Genomic DNA, 17,551 nt, shown 5'->3' with positions numbered 1-17,551 from the left:
TCGGATGAATGAGAACAAAGGAAACTTGGACAGAGTCAGAGTAGTTTCATCAATTAACTACATTTTTGTGACTAAACGTCGGACCGAAGTCTCTTGGACACTTGAGAGCCACAGCACAAGCGAACTCGAATCAAGACTGTAACTAATGATTCAGATAAGCTACATTACTTTTGGGAAGCTAAATGCGTAGATCGGAGAGCTATGCTCAAAGTAACTTATCTGACAAATTGAAAGATTTATGTTCTGGAAAATGTACATCTCAAATCGTCATGCCATTTCCCCTTCTCTTACTTACGTTCAATTTGCCGACGCTCATACTCTACAAGAGCAAGAGCTCGAAAAAAAAGATGATACCGGCGGCAATCTTCACAAACACTCTGAGCAACGCTTCCACCATCAAGCTCGATGATCTTCTTACAAGGCTTTGAGTTCTGGCAGCGTTCAAACTTACCAGGGATAAAAACTGAGGTATATGGTTTGCCGCAATCGGTGCAACAAAAGGCGATAGACGGTTGGTCGCACATGGTGAAAGGTTGGCGCAACACTTTCAGCAAAGTTTCTTTCGATGGTTATTTGGGTTAAGATGGCTGCGAAGAACCCTCAACGGTCTGTCTGAAATGTGCTGGCGATGCCTAGAGTGATGTGTCTAAACTCTGAGTGGTAGTCCTGACGCTGTCGTTGTAGAAGTGAAGTAAAGGACCAAATGTGCCAGTGCAGCCTTGATTTTGGGGGAATTTTTATCATTTAAAAGAGTTGAATGAGATCTCTGAAACCATCAAGTAAAAACCGAGGTCCATGAACAATGGCAACATGCAAAACACCACCGTCTAAGGCCTTTGTTCAACTGCCGATACAGCGAACCTGCACGAGCTCGGTTGTGCACTGTCTTGTGTTTGCAGGCTTTTTATTCAGTACATTTTTACTCTGTAGGAAATAAAATCTCGTTACCAAAATCCCTCTAATTTTGAACAACGAACTAAACTCATCTCAAGACACTTGGAGACGAGTAATTACAGTGGCAATAGCTCATTGCTTTAAAATATAACTACATTTGTGGATCAGTAGCTAGCTCACTATTTCAGGATCAAGTCGCAAGTACGGCTTATGCATTGAGTATGTCTTTGAAAAAAATCGAAACATCCAACAGGAATAAGGGCATTATTTTGATTCAGTTCAATGCGGTTAAAATCTGTACGAGATACAAGCTCCCTAGTTATTAATAGCCTAAAGTGCCATTGAGATGTTCTTCATCTACCAGCAAGACCTTGAAATTCTGTAGAGAACTCATACTCTTACATAAAAATCATCAGCAGATCGCATCATCTTGAATTTAGCTTTGATTTCTTGGTATTCATCCAGGGCAAATAGGCTAAGCTTGTTAGTGGAACCAAACTAATGGGCGCCATGCAAGGCTAATGAAAGTTTCCTGGGCAATTGGCGAGATCTGGTTGTACTTGAGCCATGAACTCCTCCAGCCTTGAATTTGCCTAGGTATGCCATGAGAAGTTGGCGGGGGTAGGAAGCCCTCGAAGGGCTATAGTGACTTTGCCATTACCTCGGCAAGCATCATCGCGATGATCGAATGGGACCATCTAACTGAAGAGCCAAGTGTGTCCACTTTAAGCTTAGATGCAATGCAACCTGCACTCCGTCCGGCATTTCGCCTGGGGTAAATTCAGCCTGGCATTTATCCGTGAGGGGATGCAGGCTAAACGTCATCTAGTGCAATGGTATATGAATATGAAATGCTTATAAAGTAGTAATTAATTCTCGATATGAAAGATCAGGTTGCACAACGTTTTTAGCCATAGTTGCATCGCATCGAAATCAAGTACCTGCAATGAAGTCCACTATCTTCATGCGGCTGGTATCAGTCGTGGCTCTGCTTCCTAGTCAGTGCACCTGTCCAAAGAGATCAACTAGATGCTTACTGTTCGCACAGCATTTGCTCGAGGACTCCTTAATCCAATTATTCCAGGCTTCAATCCAGACCCCACAATCATCAGAGTCGGCCAAGACTTCTTCCTCGCAACTAGCACTTTCGAGTTCTTCCCGGGTGTGCCTATATATCACTCAACCGATCTGTGAGCACTCAACCAAAAGATGCTGATATGTACATGTAGTTCGACGATGTTTTAACTCAACTGGCACAGCGTCAAGTGGGAAAACATTGGCCATGCACTCTCTCGGCCGTCGCAGTTGAACATGCGCGGCACCGCTCCGAGTGGAGGCATTTTTGCGCCGACGCTAAGACACCATGATGGCACCTTTTACCTGATCGATACTGATTTTGATTTGATCAACCCCCCGGACAATGTAAGCACATTTCGAATGGTTTGAGGTTTCTGCTGCATAATGTACTTACTCGATGGCTCTCACCCCAGGTCACACGCGTTCCCCGCTCGTTCTACGTTACGACCTCGAATATCTTCGACCAGGCCAGCTGGAGTGAACCTACGTACGTCGACCAGTGGGGATTTGATCCGGATCTGTTTTTCGACGATGACGGGAAAGTCTACTTGACCTCCACGTTCTCGGAGTTTGTTGAGAATGGCAACTTTGCCAACTGGATTACGGAGATTGATATCAAGACTGGCGACTCTTTGAGCGAATCTCGAGTTCTTCACACCACGACGGTGCCGCCAGAGCTTGGCTACCCACTTGTAAGTTTCCCATGTCCCAGCTTTTCTCATTGAATACCGTTCTGACCAATGATCAATCGACATTTGAAGACCGAGGGAAGCCACTTGTACAAACTCAATGGAACTTACTACATGGTTACTGCGGATTCTGGAACCGAGGCTAATCATAAAGCAAATGTTTATCGCTCCCAGACCTTGGATGGACCATGGGAAGGTAACCCGCATAACCCTGTACTGTGGAATGGCAAAGACATGTCTTTGCCGGTGCTAGCTACCGGCCATGCCGATATCGTTGATGATGCCGATGGTAACTGGTGGGCGGTGTTCCTCGCGATTCGACCCCAGAACCCCAGAAACAGCACCGGACTTCCTCAGCTTGGTCGCGAGACGTTCCTGTGCCCCGTAACATGGGATGCTGATGGCTGGCCCATTTTCAACAATGACAAGCCAATTACAGAGTATATGCCGGGCGTTCTGTACGACTTGGAGCGGCCACAGGTTTGGCGCGACGATTTCGATGGAAGGCTCGTGGACGAAGCCTACTACTACCTCCGGACACCATACAAAACCTTCACAGATTTTGAGTCCAGTCCTGGGAAGCTTCAGATCAGAGGCAATGTTTATACCCTCAACGATCGCGAAACCCCGGCAGCACTACTCCGCAAGCAGGTCGACATCAATACCACCTTCAGCACCGAAGTTAGCTCATTCAGCCCGGCCTCGTGGAGACAAGAGGCTGGTGCCAGTGTTTATCTCAGCATCCACTATCACAACGAGGTCGCTATTACTAACTCGAACGACACTGGCAAGCGATGCATAGTCACGCATACCAGAACAGGCCCAGATGCAACTCTCAACACCACCTACATCGAGGATGAAGACGTCGCCAAAGGTGATCCAGTCAAGCTCTTCATCGAGGCCAAGGACGTGGGATATCGTCTGGGATACGCAACAGGTAACAAAGAACCAAGGTGGCTTGCCACTGTTGAGAACCGTTGGCTGCAGTCATACGTCGAGGGCTGGCAGAACTTTGTCGGGACCCATTTCGCGATCTACAGTACTGGAACCAGGCTTCCGACTTTGAATTCCGCGGTACGTCTTCATGCACAACTGCTCCCACAGTGCACTGCTCCTGACAATCTTTATAGGACTTTGAGTACATCCAGACGGAGTTAAACTAGTGCAGATGTTTAGTCAGAAGAGGGTCTACTGGAACAGGCTGCTACTAGTACATGTAGTCAACCCAGCATAAATGTACAGGAAATCAGACGTCTCTTTCGGCTGCGAAAATCAAATAAGGAAAGCACCATCCTTACATTATAGTTGGTTGATTGGTTGGCGTTATTTTGAAAGTTGACTGATTTGGTTGAAGAGTTGGTTGTTGACGTTGCTCCGAGGGAAGCGCTGGCCAAACCTTAGCAGAGCCCTCGTGAAGGTGGTGATTGATGACTGCGAATTAAAAAGCCCGTCTGGTTGGACCCTGTCTGCTTGCTATCGAGTTCACTGTACAAATTCTACCAAAGCCCCGAATTCGCTGACGAGCCTCTGCAATCAATGCCATGCCTGGTGGAGTGGAGGCCTGGAGGATAATGTGGTCTTACTGGGTCTCCCAACGGCGCCCCATGTCACTGGTAGGGCAAATGGATTGCCCCGAAGTGAGTGACTGAGTGTCTCCAAGACTCACGTGCCAACTATAAGCCGTGCACTGAAATAAAGTGAAGCATTCTATCCTCTGCAACACGGACTGGTAGTCGAAAGCTCGTGCAGGGTATCATCTCAAAGCCTCCAACAAGGTCATCGTTCAAAGTCATCGTTTGAGATGCTATCATTAACCGTCCTCTGTTCTATTGTTTTGAAAATTACACCGGCAGCACCGGTATGAATATACTAGTGCAAGGCCTGATGCATGGTGGAAGAAAGAATATCCATTTGTTCAGATACAAAAAGTGAAGTGCTCTTACTACCACGCAATCTTCTGACCTGTCTGCGTGACAAAGTTTCCGGACGTGGACTCACGACTCGCTCCATCGACGACTTGGAGAACTCCAGTGACGGAGCTCTCAATCGTGTCTAGTCGATTCAGATCATAGTTCCACTGCCTCGCAGCATTTTCACCCATGGATGTCCGCACAAATCCAGGGTGAACAGCCACACTGATCAAATTCTCATGCTGCACATGCAACGATTTGATCAACCAGTTAAGCGCAGCCTTGCTGGGACCATAAGCACCTGCAGGAACGGGCTCCAATTCTTCAATGGATCCAAGCGATGACGTGATTCCGATGAATTTAGCAGAGGATCCGTCTGCTCCTTGCGGTCTATTCATCAAAGGCCACAGACCCTGGAATACCATCAAAGGTGCGACGGTGTTGGTCTCAAACGCGCTCCTGAGATCCTCAGCGCTGGTCACAATCGAAGGCGACGCTGCAAAGGCTGCGGCAGCGTTGCTGATGAGAACATCAACCCGGTCAAGGGCGCCACCGGTCGCTGCATCAAAGGCTTTTCGAACCGCAGTAGGATCAGGAGCGCTGTTGAAGTCGAGCAACATGACAAAAAGTTTGCTACCATCGCCCGTGTTGACATCTTGAATGCTTGATTTTAGTGAAGCAGCAGCTTCATCGTTTCTGACGGACGCGACAACTGTTGTAAATGATCTCGTCAACAGGTTCTTGACCAGACCAAGACCAATGCCTTTGTTGGTTCCAGTAACAACATAGATCGTGTTCTGCATGCTGACGGTGAAGGTTTACTTCGGAAGTAACGGCTAGAGAGTTAGCGGCTAACTCAGAGATTAATGATAGACCACGGCTTTAATAACCCAGTACCTTATTTGACAAATAGTCAGTGTGACGTGATGATGTGTGGTGGTAAAAGTAATGGCGAGAGAGAAGAAGCAAGCTTGATGGAGGCCTCCACTCTGCGTGACAATGTTGAAGGATGGGGGCAAGGGGGTCAGAAAAACACGTGGGTAATTTAGGGCCAATCCTTCGACCATACAAGCATCTCACGTCAGCAAAAGGCATTTGCTGCTCAATGTAATGTTCTAGTTATGGCTACATACCTTATGCAGCACCTTGCCTCCTTCTCAAGCTTCTAGTACTCTAACATGTCTCTCTATCGGCTTGGCGTCTCATGAAATGTCATCAGTATTCACCGGTCACATCAACAGATGGGCTTTCTCGTGCGCCGCATCCAGACCGCCGGCAAACCCATCAGCAGTTTGCAATGCTTGCACCCGCTCCTCCTCTACCTTTGCCCAAGTCCACCCCTCGGCCTCATCTGGCCCCAGTGCGACTTCCGCAACAAGGCTCTCCGAATCATCCTCAGATGGAAGAACACCTGCCGCCCGGAAGAACTTCTCTGGGGGCACCGTGAGACGGCCGGCTTTGACAACACATTTTGAGATTGCTGTCGCATAGATAAGAGGAGGTGTCGAAGCATCTTTTCTGTCGTCTGCCTCCTTCCACGGCTGGTAGGTTTGTAGCTCAGCTCCATTCCGCTTCTCTACGAAATGCGTGACAATATAGAGCCACTTTTTATCCCAGCTGAGAATTCTGCTTTGCATGTCGAAAGCGGCTCCTGGCTTCATTTCCTTCTTGAAGGTGCAAGAGGTGCCTGCAAGCAAAACCATGACGCCTTTCTTGTATTCCTTATACAATCCACCTTGAATTGCCTGAGCTCTCAAGGCCGCAAGGAGGTCGGTCCTTGCGACGTCAAGGTCGGAGAAGTAGGTGCTGTTCGACTTGTGTAGATTATAGTCTGTCTCCAACATAGCAACATGAGAGGGTGTAACCACCGGGTGGAAAATTGCTCCAGGTTTGTGTTCGAAAAGACCAGTCTTTGGCCACCAAATGTGGCTGAATACACGAAGCTAGCACTAAGCGTTAGGATTTCTTCAGAATAGTGTAATTGAGACCAGACCGGCTACTGACATGCCACATAAATGGGATCCTTTTCAGGTTCAGGTACAGCAGTGCGGCTGTCGCGACTCCCCATACAGTCTGGATTTTGTTCGAAGTGATAGATTGCAAGACCTGCGCTAGGACCCGACGAAAGCATGGCCTAGCAGCGCCCAATACGTCTGTCATCGTCCCGCGTAGCGTCGAGTTTATCATTTTGACGTAATCTGCAGAAGATCGTGGAGTAGTTGATGAGACATGCAGAGACCGAAGTTGAGACTGCGCTAGATGGCCACAGCGCAGCCTTCCAAGCCTCGACGTGGCCACACGAGTCAGTCGCTTAGCAGCGACGTTGTAACGAGTCAGTTACAGCCTCCATTAATGCACTTGGAGGCTGAACATTAGACAGGAAACAAAGTCCCATAGATTATAGCCGTATTTCGCAGCAAGCCGTCTCGTAGCGGGCTCAAAAAGCCTATTTGTAAGTTATCCCCACGACGAATATTGCTGAACGTACAGATTGAGGTTCACCGGGGCAATTGAGATTGTGCGTCCGACGTTTTTACGACCTTGTGTAGAGAGACCGACCTGGTTTTTGTTGATCTAGACCCTCGTGAGGAGACTGTAGCATCGTAGAGGGAAGACTTCGTGACTATATGTCCCTCTTAGTAACTTAACTTGGAGGGAGATATGGATACTTCCAGCCGAAACCTATCCGAGCAGCCAGCGGGCTGTGGGGCCGATCAGCGCCGTAATTTCATTCCGGGTCCGGTGGCGGAGTGGGAATTTCTCGGCCGAAACTTTCAGGAACCCGTCAGGCATGCTGAAATGCTTCTTGCCCTGCGAATCAGAGAAAAAAATCGACACCACAGCCATCAAGCCTGATTGCAATTATGTATTTGACTTCGGAAATCGCTGAGAAATAACAAATTGGTGTCTTTCGGTGATGCGACACACTCTTCTGTTTTCAAAAACATGATGACACCGAAACGGGGTACCACTGGAACGAATATTACTCTTGGTTTTAGCCGTCTTCGATGTTGCTACATGTGGTCTTTTCTCGCCTGATCAATTCGCATTCACGAAGCTTTGAGGAGTAGTTTTAGCTTCGAGATGTAACCCTAGCTAACGGTTCTCATTCGAGGAGCGACACGCCGTGAGTTGAGTGTGAGTTTCCGTCGTGTTCACCTTTCGCCGCATTTGTGGCTTCCTGCAAAATACATAACAATATGCACTAATAAGCCGAGGAGACAACATGAACCCATGCTGCAGATCCAGCTGTGACGCATCACAGACTGGGTTAGCTTTACACTATTTACTCCAAGGTACCTTTTGCGGGGTCTGGACTTGGCCAGCTGTTCAGCTCCCAAAACACACGGACGGCTAGCTGGGATGACAGCACGATACACGCGTCAGTGATTTTGATGCGTGTTCGTACCACGAGCATTTTGTTAAAACACAAGGTACAGAGCACATCGCGACCAGCCGTCTGCAACACGTCTTCTCCAGGTCAATACTTCCCGTCTGCTGACGCTCTGCTGACGCTCTATGCGGCCTACGGACGCCCCTGACAAGCGCTATCATGTAGCGGCACAACGCATCGGGCCGCGGAACAAACAAGCTTATCTGGGTAAAATTCGGTGTGGTACCTAACAGTAGAGCCGCAGCGCCTCGACGGAGGCGATATTCCCTCCCGCCATGACGTAGAAATGGTCAGGCACAGGCCAAGCAAGGTCTCCGTCTTGGCTTCGAGCCGGCTTCCCGGTTGTCCGTGGAGAACTCCAGAGCCCCATCCCCCGTCCCATCTCCATTGCCCATTTTGTCCAGCCAGTCAACTAGTTCGAGACATTTGTTCTTGACGTCAACAGAACAGGGAAGTTTGTGGGAACAGAAGTTTACCACTTTTTCCGGCTCCTCAATGATCTCACTCAGGCTGGACGCAGCAAGAAGCCACCCCAATTGGACCAAAACGTCAATACAGCGGAAGCTATATCAGCTCCGCGCGGCTACTCAGAATATTTGGACAATTTCTAGTTTTGTTCCACGCTGATTTTCAACCTTAACTTGCGGAATTAATCACATCACAATCGTTTGCGCGACAAGATGGCTCGCCAACAGAGCCTGAGCTCCAAGCTCGTCCAATTCCTACCTTTTGTTGCCTACACTTCGGCATCGGCTCTGTATTCTACCTACAGCTTCAACCCATTGACGCACCTTGGAGGCATCGCACCCTACTTCGAGCCACAAGATCCTCCGTCATCGCCCGACGCGCCTCAGGGCTGCAAAGCAGCGCGTGCAGCCTACCTTGTGCGCCATGCAGCCATTTACGCAAACGATTTTGACTTTGAAGAGTACATCGGGCCCTTTCTCGAAAAGCTGGGCAACAAGACGGGAATCGAATGGAGCAAAATCCCGTACCTAAATTTTTTGGCCGGCTGGAATGCGCCCATCTCTGAGGCCGAGGCCGAGATATTGACTCGGGTCGGGAGACTTGAAGCAACTCAACTCGGCGTCGACCTCGAGTTCAGATATCCCAACCTCAGACTCCCCAAGAGAGTCTGGACCTCTTCAGCAGAGAGGACAGAAAAGTCTGCTCAGTCTCTCGTGCGCGGGCTGGAGAGAGACGACAATACCATGAATGTCGTCAGCATCTACGAATCAGGCGAGTCCGGCGCCGACAGCTTGACGCCGTACAAGGCCTGCCCGGCCTACTCTTCTTCTGCGGGTAGCGACCAGTCTGCCGTCTACCAGAAGAAGTTTACGAAACCCATCATCGCCCGCTTTAACAACCTGGCCCCCGAGTTCAACTTCACCACCAACGACATCTTCGGCATGCAGCAGCTTTGCGGCTACGAGACCGTCATCCGCGGAAAGTCTCCCTTCTGCAACCTCGAGCTTTTCACTCCTGATGATTGGCTGGCCTGGGAGTACACGGAAGATGTTCGCTACCACTACAACGTCGGCTACGGAGCCGAGGCCTCTGGATATGTCGGCCTGCCCTGGTTCAACGCCACCGCAAACCTGCTTCTCAGTGACTCGAGCGAGGAGGACATCTACGTTAGCTTCACCCATCGCGAGTTGCCTCCCATGGTTATCGTGGCGATGGGCCTATTCAACAACTCCGAATTCGGCGGTAGCGGCGCCTCAATCAATAACACTATGCCACTTGACCGCATCAACTACCGTCGTGCATGGAAGGCCTCCAGCATCTTGCCATTCCTTGGCAACATTGCTGTTGAGCGTCTGAACTGCACAGGGGCCTTTGGATACGAGGACGGTGACTACTACCGTGTGCTGGTGAACAGCGCACCCCAACCGTTGCCTGACTGTGCTGATGGCCCTGGCACTGCTTGCTCCAGGAAGGGATTCAACGAGTATTTGAAAGATAGAGTGGACCAGTTCTCCGGCTTCTCTACGAAGTGCGGCGTCAAGTACAAAAACAGTACTGATGCCCTGTCGATTTACACAGATGCCTCGGTTGGGAACGGAACCGTCGTGGGCAAGCGTTATGCCCCTTTTGCGTAAACTTCTGTAGCATAACCTGTAATCCTAGTAGTAAATAATGTTTCAAACTTCATTCCAAACTCATTATATGAAAGCATGGATAATCTGAAGCTCTTCTTTCGGTGAATTAAATAATTTCTTGCACACAAAGTCTGGCTACCGCCCACCAACACGAGCATCCCAGGCGACCCATCCACGAACGCAACCAATGCTAAAACCTCCGCGCTATCACTGCGTATGACAGGATGTAAAGTAAGGTTCTGTCTGTAATTTTAGATGTGATAACTTTCTTGAGACGCTCTTACGTTAGCAATGTACCACTTCCTCGCATTCCATCCTCGCAAAGCGATTACCAATGGACTATTGCCTTGACTCCTCTACACCCTCTCAAAAGCTCGAGGAATGACAGATCGTTCGTGAATCTCGCAAACCTGGAGATTTCCGTTTCTTTTCAATTCTTCCGTCGTTTATGTCGTCTTTGCCAGCCGGAATAGTAATGGCAAAGCATCCGCTGTGACTAGTATGGCTTGGTGGCCGCCTTTTCCACACCCCGAGTTCGTCAAAGAATTACCACCGATTTTCGAAGTACCTACCTCGGAGGAAACATAGAATGCATGGAATCTCCTATAATTCATACGTGAGAGTTTCCAAGCCGTTTGTTTCCAGCTGAAGCCACTGATTTGCGCCAGTTCAGCGACGGACAGGACGACACTCGTGGAGCCTCAGAGTACATCTCTTGACCCCGAAAGATCTCAATGACATCCCGGCCGTAGATCAGATAATTAAGTAATTGAAATCAAAGCCATAGCAAGAAAGCTTCGAAGCTGCGTATGGCTGTCATGCGGCTGACATAGAACCCAACACCGAGCATACATGATATGATACTACGTCTTCATCGTTCCCCGTGTCTGGGTTTTCAAGACGAGCGGGTACGTCACCGAGCATATAAACTCAAAATAAATCGTCAGTCTAGTGTCTCAAACAAAAGGGGTGAGAAAATTTTGCTCCATTACGTTGGAAATACAAGGTCCTGCCATCATGCAATCTAGATATGAGTGAACTGAGACCGGGTGGCAGCCGGCAGCAGACCGACAAGGGGATGTCTCTCTAGTCAAGAATGACCTAAAGGAAGGTAATTCCTCAACTTGATCCCATCCTAGGAGACATTTGATCTCGTGGTAGTAGGCACGTGCAACTTAGCTTGCTGGAAGGGTGAAGAGCCGTTTGTACTTGTACGCGACTAGTTGCTGTTTGCGCCAGTCAAGATGTCGCAAATATCAAAGGCACCATCATCGAACTTCATAATAACAAGATCGCGCCCAATTTATTGGCGGATTTGGTAGTCCACAAATTTCTATCAATAATGAATCTTGCCCATTTCGCCAAGCGGCTCAGCAACTTCGCCAGAATGACGGGTCTTTGCGTTCGAGCACTCATCTGCTAGTTTTCAGAGGTCCTTGGTTTCCATTCGTAGAAAGCCAGAATGAAAAGAAGTTTTGATTAAATGGGAAGCTGTAAAAGAGAACGTTACGCACTGCCATTTTGTGTGACCAAGTTACATGGCTAGAAACTACTAGTATTAGCAGAATTCTAAGCCCCATTCAACATGCGAGGCGGCCAGATTGACTTGCTTTGATAAGGAACACAACCAAACTCTCCAATCCAATCTTCACCATACCCACGTGTAATGGCACGGGCATGGTCTCTCACTTCCTACCCTTGATGAGTTCCAGTTCCCAGGTCCCCAGCTTTGCCCACCTTTTACTTTTGCGCAGTTCTATTCAGTGGGTTCAGGAAGCACCTCATAGCTGGTGTGCTGTGAGCCACAGCCCGATTGATACGATCTAGGCCTCTTCTTTCCTTTGCAGTACGTAATGAGAATGGAGTTAATATCAAAAAAAAAAACTTGAAAAATTCTACATCAACTTTTTGCAGTTCGGCGGTCCAATCCGAGCTTTGCTGGATGCTACATGGGCAATCGGCGTTGGCTGTTGGCCCGTTGCAACCCCACGCCATCTCATCCTTTACCAATGCGGCTACGTTCATGGAGGAATTCGGTTTGATAGTGGATAATCTACCCTTCACCTGCATGGCGATTCCCGCTGTGCCGGAGTTTATCCCCTTCTTGGCGACGGGAGAGAAGTGAAGCGCTGCAGCACGCAACCTGGACCCCTACTCGGAACGCCCGTGTTGGAGTCCGACGTTGAATTGCGCCATCACCACTAATGTGTTGTTACGTACCATGTTTCCTTTTTTGCAAGAAAAGAAGGAAACGGCGTTGGTTCCAGCCGCCGATTCTCGGCCTATTGATCGACGATGAAATGCAACTTTGTTAGAAACTTCTTTAAATCCATGTATCAGTTGACGGCAGCACGTTTCTGAATCTTCAATTGCAGGATCCGGATTTCACATGTCTTTCGGCATGGTCGAAGCGGCTTCATTTTGATAAAGAAGTTTTTCGAAACAATACTTCTGGTACCTACTGAGTAGCCATTCACAAGTCATTGTTCAAGTACTTCTTTTCAGTTTCCTCCTTTTTTGATGCTGGCTGACCAGGAAGATTCGCCATGCTGGTGACAGTTGTTGTCATCGCTGGACCCTGTTTATCCCCTTGGTCCCCCACATCGGGGCCTGGTTGTGTCATCCCCCCCTCGGATGTTGAAATCGGGAACGGCCCGTTAGCGAACACCTCCCAGATCGCCACCCAAGCTCGTCGGCATCCAGCATGGATTGAAAATCGCGAACAGCCTAAGCCTCTTCGGATAGGAACAGGGGAAATATGTCGGGAGAAAAGCTTGCAAGGTCGATGAAGAGGGCTTTGTTTAAATACGTAGTTGTAAGCCAACACGATGCCTCTCGAAAGCACACCATCCAGCATCCTTGATCGAGGCATGCCCGTCTGACACCGTCGGCTCAACGTGACTGGAAGATTACTTTTTTTTTTTGTTTCTTCGAGGCACTACAGTCAGCCCTACCCGTGTCTTTGCGTCTTGGTAGTCGTTTCAATGGCTTGGCGACGCCCGTTTGGCGACCGCGCTAGCGCGCAAGGGTCGGTTGTTGAAGGCCAACGGGAGCAGATCTCAACTGGCAGCACCCAGTACATCGGCGAGAAGGGAGGCAACGATGCGCCGCCTACCTATCAAGATGCTTCTGGGGCGCCTGTCGAGAACAACTCACCTTTGGGATACTCTGTCGGCCCTGTCACGATCACCCTGTTGAACATCACGATGATGATTGGCGCGGGTATCTATTCTACGCGTAGGATTCAATGATTCAATTTGACGTTTCATTCAAAGGTTACTGACTTGGACTAGCTGCTTCCATCCTGAACGGTACCGGCTCCGTTGGTGTCAGCTTCGTCTATTGGACCCTTGGTTACTTGGTAGGTTGATCAACACAGTGAAATCATGACCACTGGCAGGACAGGATATGCTGAGTAACTCCACCACTAGTTGTGCCTTGCATCTGGGGCGGTCTATCTCGAATTCACGGCCTATTACCCCAGTCGATCAGGATCTGAGGTTGTCTTCCTCGAACAAGCGTATCCTCGCCCAATGTGGTTGTTTCCCACTACATTCGCCGCTCAGAGCGTCATTCTCTCTTTCGGCAGTGCCAACGCCACAGGTGAGTTGGCTTCTGCCATGGCTGCGACTAGGAAGAAGTGTCAAAATACTGACCCCAAGACAACAGTCATGGCCAATTACCTAATTGCCATCTCGGGATACGAAGGCACCAATTGGCAGATCAAGGGCACAGCCCTGGCTTGCTACTCTCTGGCCACGTTAAGTAAGTTTCTATACGTTGAACTGGTCCGAGTTACTCATTAACGATGTGCAGCGCTGGTATTCAACACAAAGTATGCATACTGGTTCTCCAACGGCGTGGGAGTCGTGAAGATCTGCACCTTGCTCTTCGTAATCATCACCGGTTTCGTCGTACTGGGTGGTGGCACCAAGGTTGAGAACCCGAGAGCCAATTTCCAGGATGCTTGGTCCGGTAGCAAAACCGCGAGCGCTTATGGCATGACCACTGCTCTGTACCGCATCATCTTTTCCTACGGCGGCTACAATAATGCCTTCAATGTTGCCAATGAAGTCAAGGTACGTGTCGCGACTCAAGATAGGCGATGATGTTTGACTGATTCCAAACTTTGCTAGAACCCTGTGCGATCACTCAAGATTTATGCGACAGTGGCCTTGACGACCGTGTACATATTGTACATGTTTGCCAATGTTGCATTTTTTGCTGCTGGTAAGTTTCCCCCTGTCTTGAAAGATACTGGACTTATGTCTAATGATTTTGATCATCGCAGTGCCCAGAGAATTGCTGGAAAAGTCTGGCCTCACTGTAGCCAGCTTGTTCTTCACCCAAGTCTTTGGCAACAGCGGCACTGTCCGCGGACTTAACTTTCTGATTGCACTAGCTTCCTTCGGCAACATGATTGCAGTCGTCATCGGCTTGTCTCGACGTATCAGAGAGTGCGGCCGACAGGGTGTCCTGCCTTTCACGAGATTCTGGGTTTCCACGAAGCCCTTCGGCACCCCGTTAGGCCCTTATTTCGTCGTCTGGTTCCTCACAGCTTTAATGATTCTGGCAATCCCTGCCGGAGATGCGTTCACTTTTGGTACGTTTGATCCCTCGGGTGGCTCATGACGTGAATCACTGACCCGGAACAGTGAATGATCTCGGCACCCTCCCTCAGGCCGCCTTCAACTTGGCCATGGCCGTGGGTATCTACGTCGTTCGCTGGCGCCGTCGAAAGGCAAATCTCCCTGAGCCGGAGTTCAAAGCTTGGCATGTGGTTATCATTTTTAACATCTGCATCCAACTCTACCTTCTCATCATGCCATGGTACCCCCCGGCAGGTGGACAGTACGCTGGTGATGTCAGCTTCTGGTACGCGACGTACGCCGTTGTTGGCATCGGAATGTGGGTGCAACCCTTGTCCCAAGATCTTCTCATTAGCGATTGCTGACCCTAGAGTAGTCTCCTTGTCTGCGCGGCCTACTACTGGCTTTGGGCTTATCTCCTTCCCAAGTGGAGAGGCTATGAACTGAGACAAGAGCTTGTTAGCTTTGAGGATGGGGTTCAAAGCAATCAACTTCGAAAGGTCCCCATCGCCGAGGTTGATGAGTGGGATCGCATTCACGATGCAACTGGTCGTGTCATTGACCCATCTGCCGATGAGGTTCTTGTGCAGGAGAAGGGAGTGCGGATCTCTTCCGAGGGCAGCAATTCCGATGCTGGCAAACAGGTGCCGTCTACTGTGAGAGAGAGTCAACATGTCTGAGTACATTTCAAGGACTTGATTGGAAAAAGAAATTGAATAGTTAGCGCACATGCATAAGCTAGGTACTTTAGTCAAGCTACAGCCCTTTGCTTTACCTGAGTGGGTAATTACATATAGCAACTCAACATCTTGATAAGACCGCGTTCTTGTTCTATTGAAAAACAAAGTAGCTAACTCCATGGTCCTTTCGAACTGCAATGGTCGATCATTTCGATTTAAGATGAAGAGCAGGAACAGCAATTGATTCCATTTTGTTGCATCAAGGGATAGACCATCCGTAATCGAGGCCAGCAATCGGCATCCCTTCTTAGTTTCTCCCCATGCTTGAAAACTCGCGACCTCTTTCTATCGCTTGTGTATATTCTGTAACAAAGTCTTGGTTTCGTTTGCTTGCTATATACAGGCTGTGGTGCGTTTGATAAGTTTTCCTAGTCTACATGTGTCCTTACCACACCTCACCCATCTTGGCGTCAGCTCTGAGGTTAGCCTCGGGCGATGTGCAATTTCCTCATACTCTCCCCCCGCTATCGATTGAGACAAGCACACAAGTAATCATATCCGACGCGTTAGGCTGCTATGTCATCATGATCCTGTTGGCCCCCAGGCCAATCACACAAGCGGCGATCACTGCTGCATGCGCCCGGCCTCGGCCAGTGTGGCTGAATGACATCATGCAGTCTTTCTCCCTTTATCAAAACTTCGAACGACAAACAAGCTGTCATTTCAAGGCTTCCCCAGGGAGAACGCTAGACTTGGAGTTTACAACCATTCACGGGAATCACCCACAAATTTCGCAGGATTCAGCACTCATATATCAACACCTCAGATCTTCACAATGTTGGGCAATGCAATCCGAAGACGGGCCCTGCCCTCCCTGGCGGCGTGTTCGCGTCCAGTGCCCCTCATTGCCCGTACGACGACCGCTCCTGGGGCCCGATTCCTCAGTGACAAGCCCGGCTTGGAATCCACAGACATCAGGGACATTGCGGATGCCAAGAAGACCAACCCACCGCAACCAAAGATATCCAACGCCAGCGTCAACGGGGAGAAACTCACAGAAGAGCAACAACGCGAGGTGGATGAACACAACAGGGACTTTGAGAAGAAGCATGACACAGCACCAACTGCCGAGGACGATAAAGTCGACAAGAAGTTCTGGTCGAATAGAGATGGCAGCAAATAACGGCGTTGAACTGAGTCTGTTGGGAGGAGCCTTCTTCTAAGAGACATGAATCTCTCGAATCCATTGCAGTATCGTGGTTATTTCTTCTATCGAATAGGTACATGTATTTTGGCACAAGTTGTTCGCACGTGTTCTGGCAGAAGGCACGAGGTGCACCTGAATACTCTCACCTTCTTTCCTGTGCGTATACCTAGAAGGATGGCACGAAGGATACTTGTATCCCTTCACCTTCCCTCCTTACCAAGCGTTTGGGGAACATGGCGGAGGGGTACTGGAGGGGGCTCTTTAGACAAATCCAGTAGCCCTTGAGCAGCTGTACTCAACCATCGCTTAACTTCTTGTTCGATTCCCTTTGGATGATCACTTTTTTTTCTTTAAAATAAAAGTCTACATAAAAAATTGATGTTTATCAATATTGTCCCAGTGTGACTTGGGAGTCCTGGTGCTGTAATGTAATTTAGAGTAACATTGCCGAGGTCCATTTCCCAAACAGCGCCTCGAGTACTCATTAACTCGGAGCTTCTCTGAAACCTCAGCTTCAAGATGAGCGGACAATTAAGCATCTGCGCTGCGCATCATGAACATAGGTATCACGTGCGACAGCGCAAAACAGCTTGTAGAATGAAAGGAGAAAGAAGCTTGATCCGGGCAGAGCATTGACGAGATGGCAAATCAGTGTCGAACACCTTCTGCCTCCATCTCCATCGGGAACCGGATACTCATCATAAAAGATTTGTTCTGAATTACATGCAGTGAACCTACCGAGGTCACATACTGTCTCATACACTCTTACATCGTCTATGGGGTCCCTGTTTTTCGAGCAGGAACATCCAATTCTAGGTGGAAACGGATGACAATGCTCCCTACCTTATAGTAAGCTTGAAAGGAGTAAGGTTGCAAGGTAAATAAATGGTCCGATGTTGATGACTTGATCACAGTAGTTCCCCTCTGCCTAGAGCTCCACGTCGTCAATCAGTGTTATGTCGTGGTCGAGAAAACAGTTCTGAGGCACCTACAAGCTTTTGAGTGGTAT

The 17,551-nt window shown here is 49.0% G+C and overlaps 6 protein-coding genes across 6 annotated transcripts; 4 read left to right on the top strand and 2 right to left on the bottom strand.

Moving 5' to 3' along the window:
• Positions 1 to 1,840: 1,840 nt before the first annotated feature.
• Positions 1,841 to 3,823, top strand: CORC01_03865 (glycosyl hydrolase family 43; the record flags this gene model as incomplete). Its single annotated transcript, XM_022615514.1, has 6 exons — positions 1,841 to 1,892; positions 1,943 to 2,084; positions 2,154 to 2,316; positions 2,385 to 2,663; positions 2,733 to 3,734; positions 3,791 to 3,823. 6 exons carry the CDS (start codon positions 1,841 to 1,843, stop codon positions 3,821 to 3,823), a joined length of 1,671 nt encoding a protein of 556 aa, XP_022477933.1.
• A 779-nt stretch (positions 3,824 to 4,602) lies between these two features.
• CORC01_03864 (short-chain dehydrogenase/reductase family oxidoreductase) lies at positions 4,603 to 5,373 on the bottom strand (the record flags this gene model as incomplete). The annotated part of the gene is made up of 1 exon (XM_022615513.1): positions 4,603 to 5,373. One exon carries the CDS (start codon positions 5,371 to 5,373, stop codon positions 4,603 to 4,605), a length of 771 nt encoding a protein of 256 aa, XP_022477932.1.
• Positions 5,374 to 5,799: 426 nt separating this feature from the next.
• CORC01_03863 (capsule polysaccharide biosynthesis protein) lies at positions 5,800 to 6,414 on the bottom strand (the record flags this gene model as incomplete). The annotated part of the gene is made up of 1 exon (XM_022615512.1): positions 5,800 to 6,414. One exon carries the CDS (start codon positions 6,412 to 6,414, stop codon positions 5,800 to 5,802), a length of 615 nt encoding a protein of 204 aa, XP_022477931.1.
• A 2,230-nt stretch (positions 6,415 to 8,644) lies between these two features.
• On the top strand, positions 8,645 to 10,066 carry CORC01_03862 (histidine acid phosphatase; the record flags this gene model as incomplete). Its single annotated transcript, XM_022615511.1, has 1 exon — positions 8,645 to 10,066. One exon carries the CDS (start codon positions 8,645 to 8,647, stop codon positions 10,064 to 10,066), a length of 1,422 nt encoding a protein of 473 aa, XP_022477930.1.
• Positions 10,067 to 13,050: 2,984 nt separating this feature from the next.
• Positions 13,051 to 15,335, top strand: CORC01_03861 (high-affinity methionine permease; the record flags this gene model as incomplete). Its single annotated transcript, XM_022615510.1, has 9 exons — positions 13,051 to 13,303; positions 13,360 to 13,427; positions 13,498 to 13,669; positions 13,736 to 13,831; positions 13,883 to 14,145; positions 14,203 to 14,296; positions 14,358 to 14,669; positions 14,722 to 14,974; positions 15,032 to 15,335. 9 exons carry the CDS (start codon positions 13,051 to 13,053, stop codon positions 15,333 to 15,335), a joined length of 1,815 nt encoding a protein of 604 aa, XP_022477929.1.
• Positions 15,336 to 16,170: 835 nt separating this feature from the next.
• On the top strand, positions 16,171 to 16,518 carry CORC01_03860 (uncharacterized protein; the record flags this gene model as incomplete). Its single annotated transcript, XM_022615509.1, has 1 exon — positions 16,171 to 16,518. One exon carries the CDS (start codon positions 16,171 to 16,173, stop codon positions 16,516 to 16,518), a length of 348 nt encoding a protein of 115 aa, XP_022477928.1.
• Between the last annotated feature and the right edge of the window lie 1,033 nt (positions 16,519 to 17,551).

The sequence above is a fragment of the Colletotrichum orchidophilum genome (assembly GCF_001831195.1).
Source record: "Colletotrichum orchidophilum strain IMI 309357 chromosome Unknown Scaffold_24.1, whole genome shotgun sequence".
Taxonomy (NCBI): Eukaryota; Fungi; Ascomycota; class Sordariomycetes; order Glomerellales; family Glomerellaceae; genus Colletotrichum; species Colletotrichum orchidophilum.
Note: the sequence above shows the minus strand (reverse complement) of the source record. Positions and strands in the feature narration are given on the sequence as shown.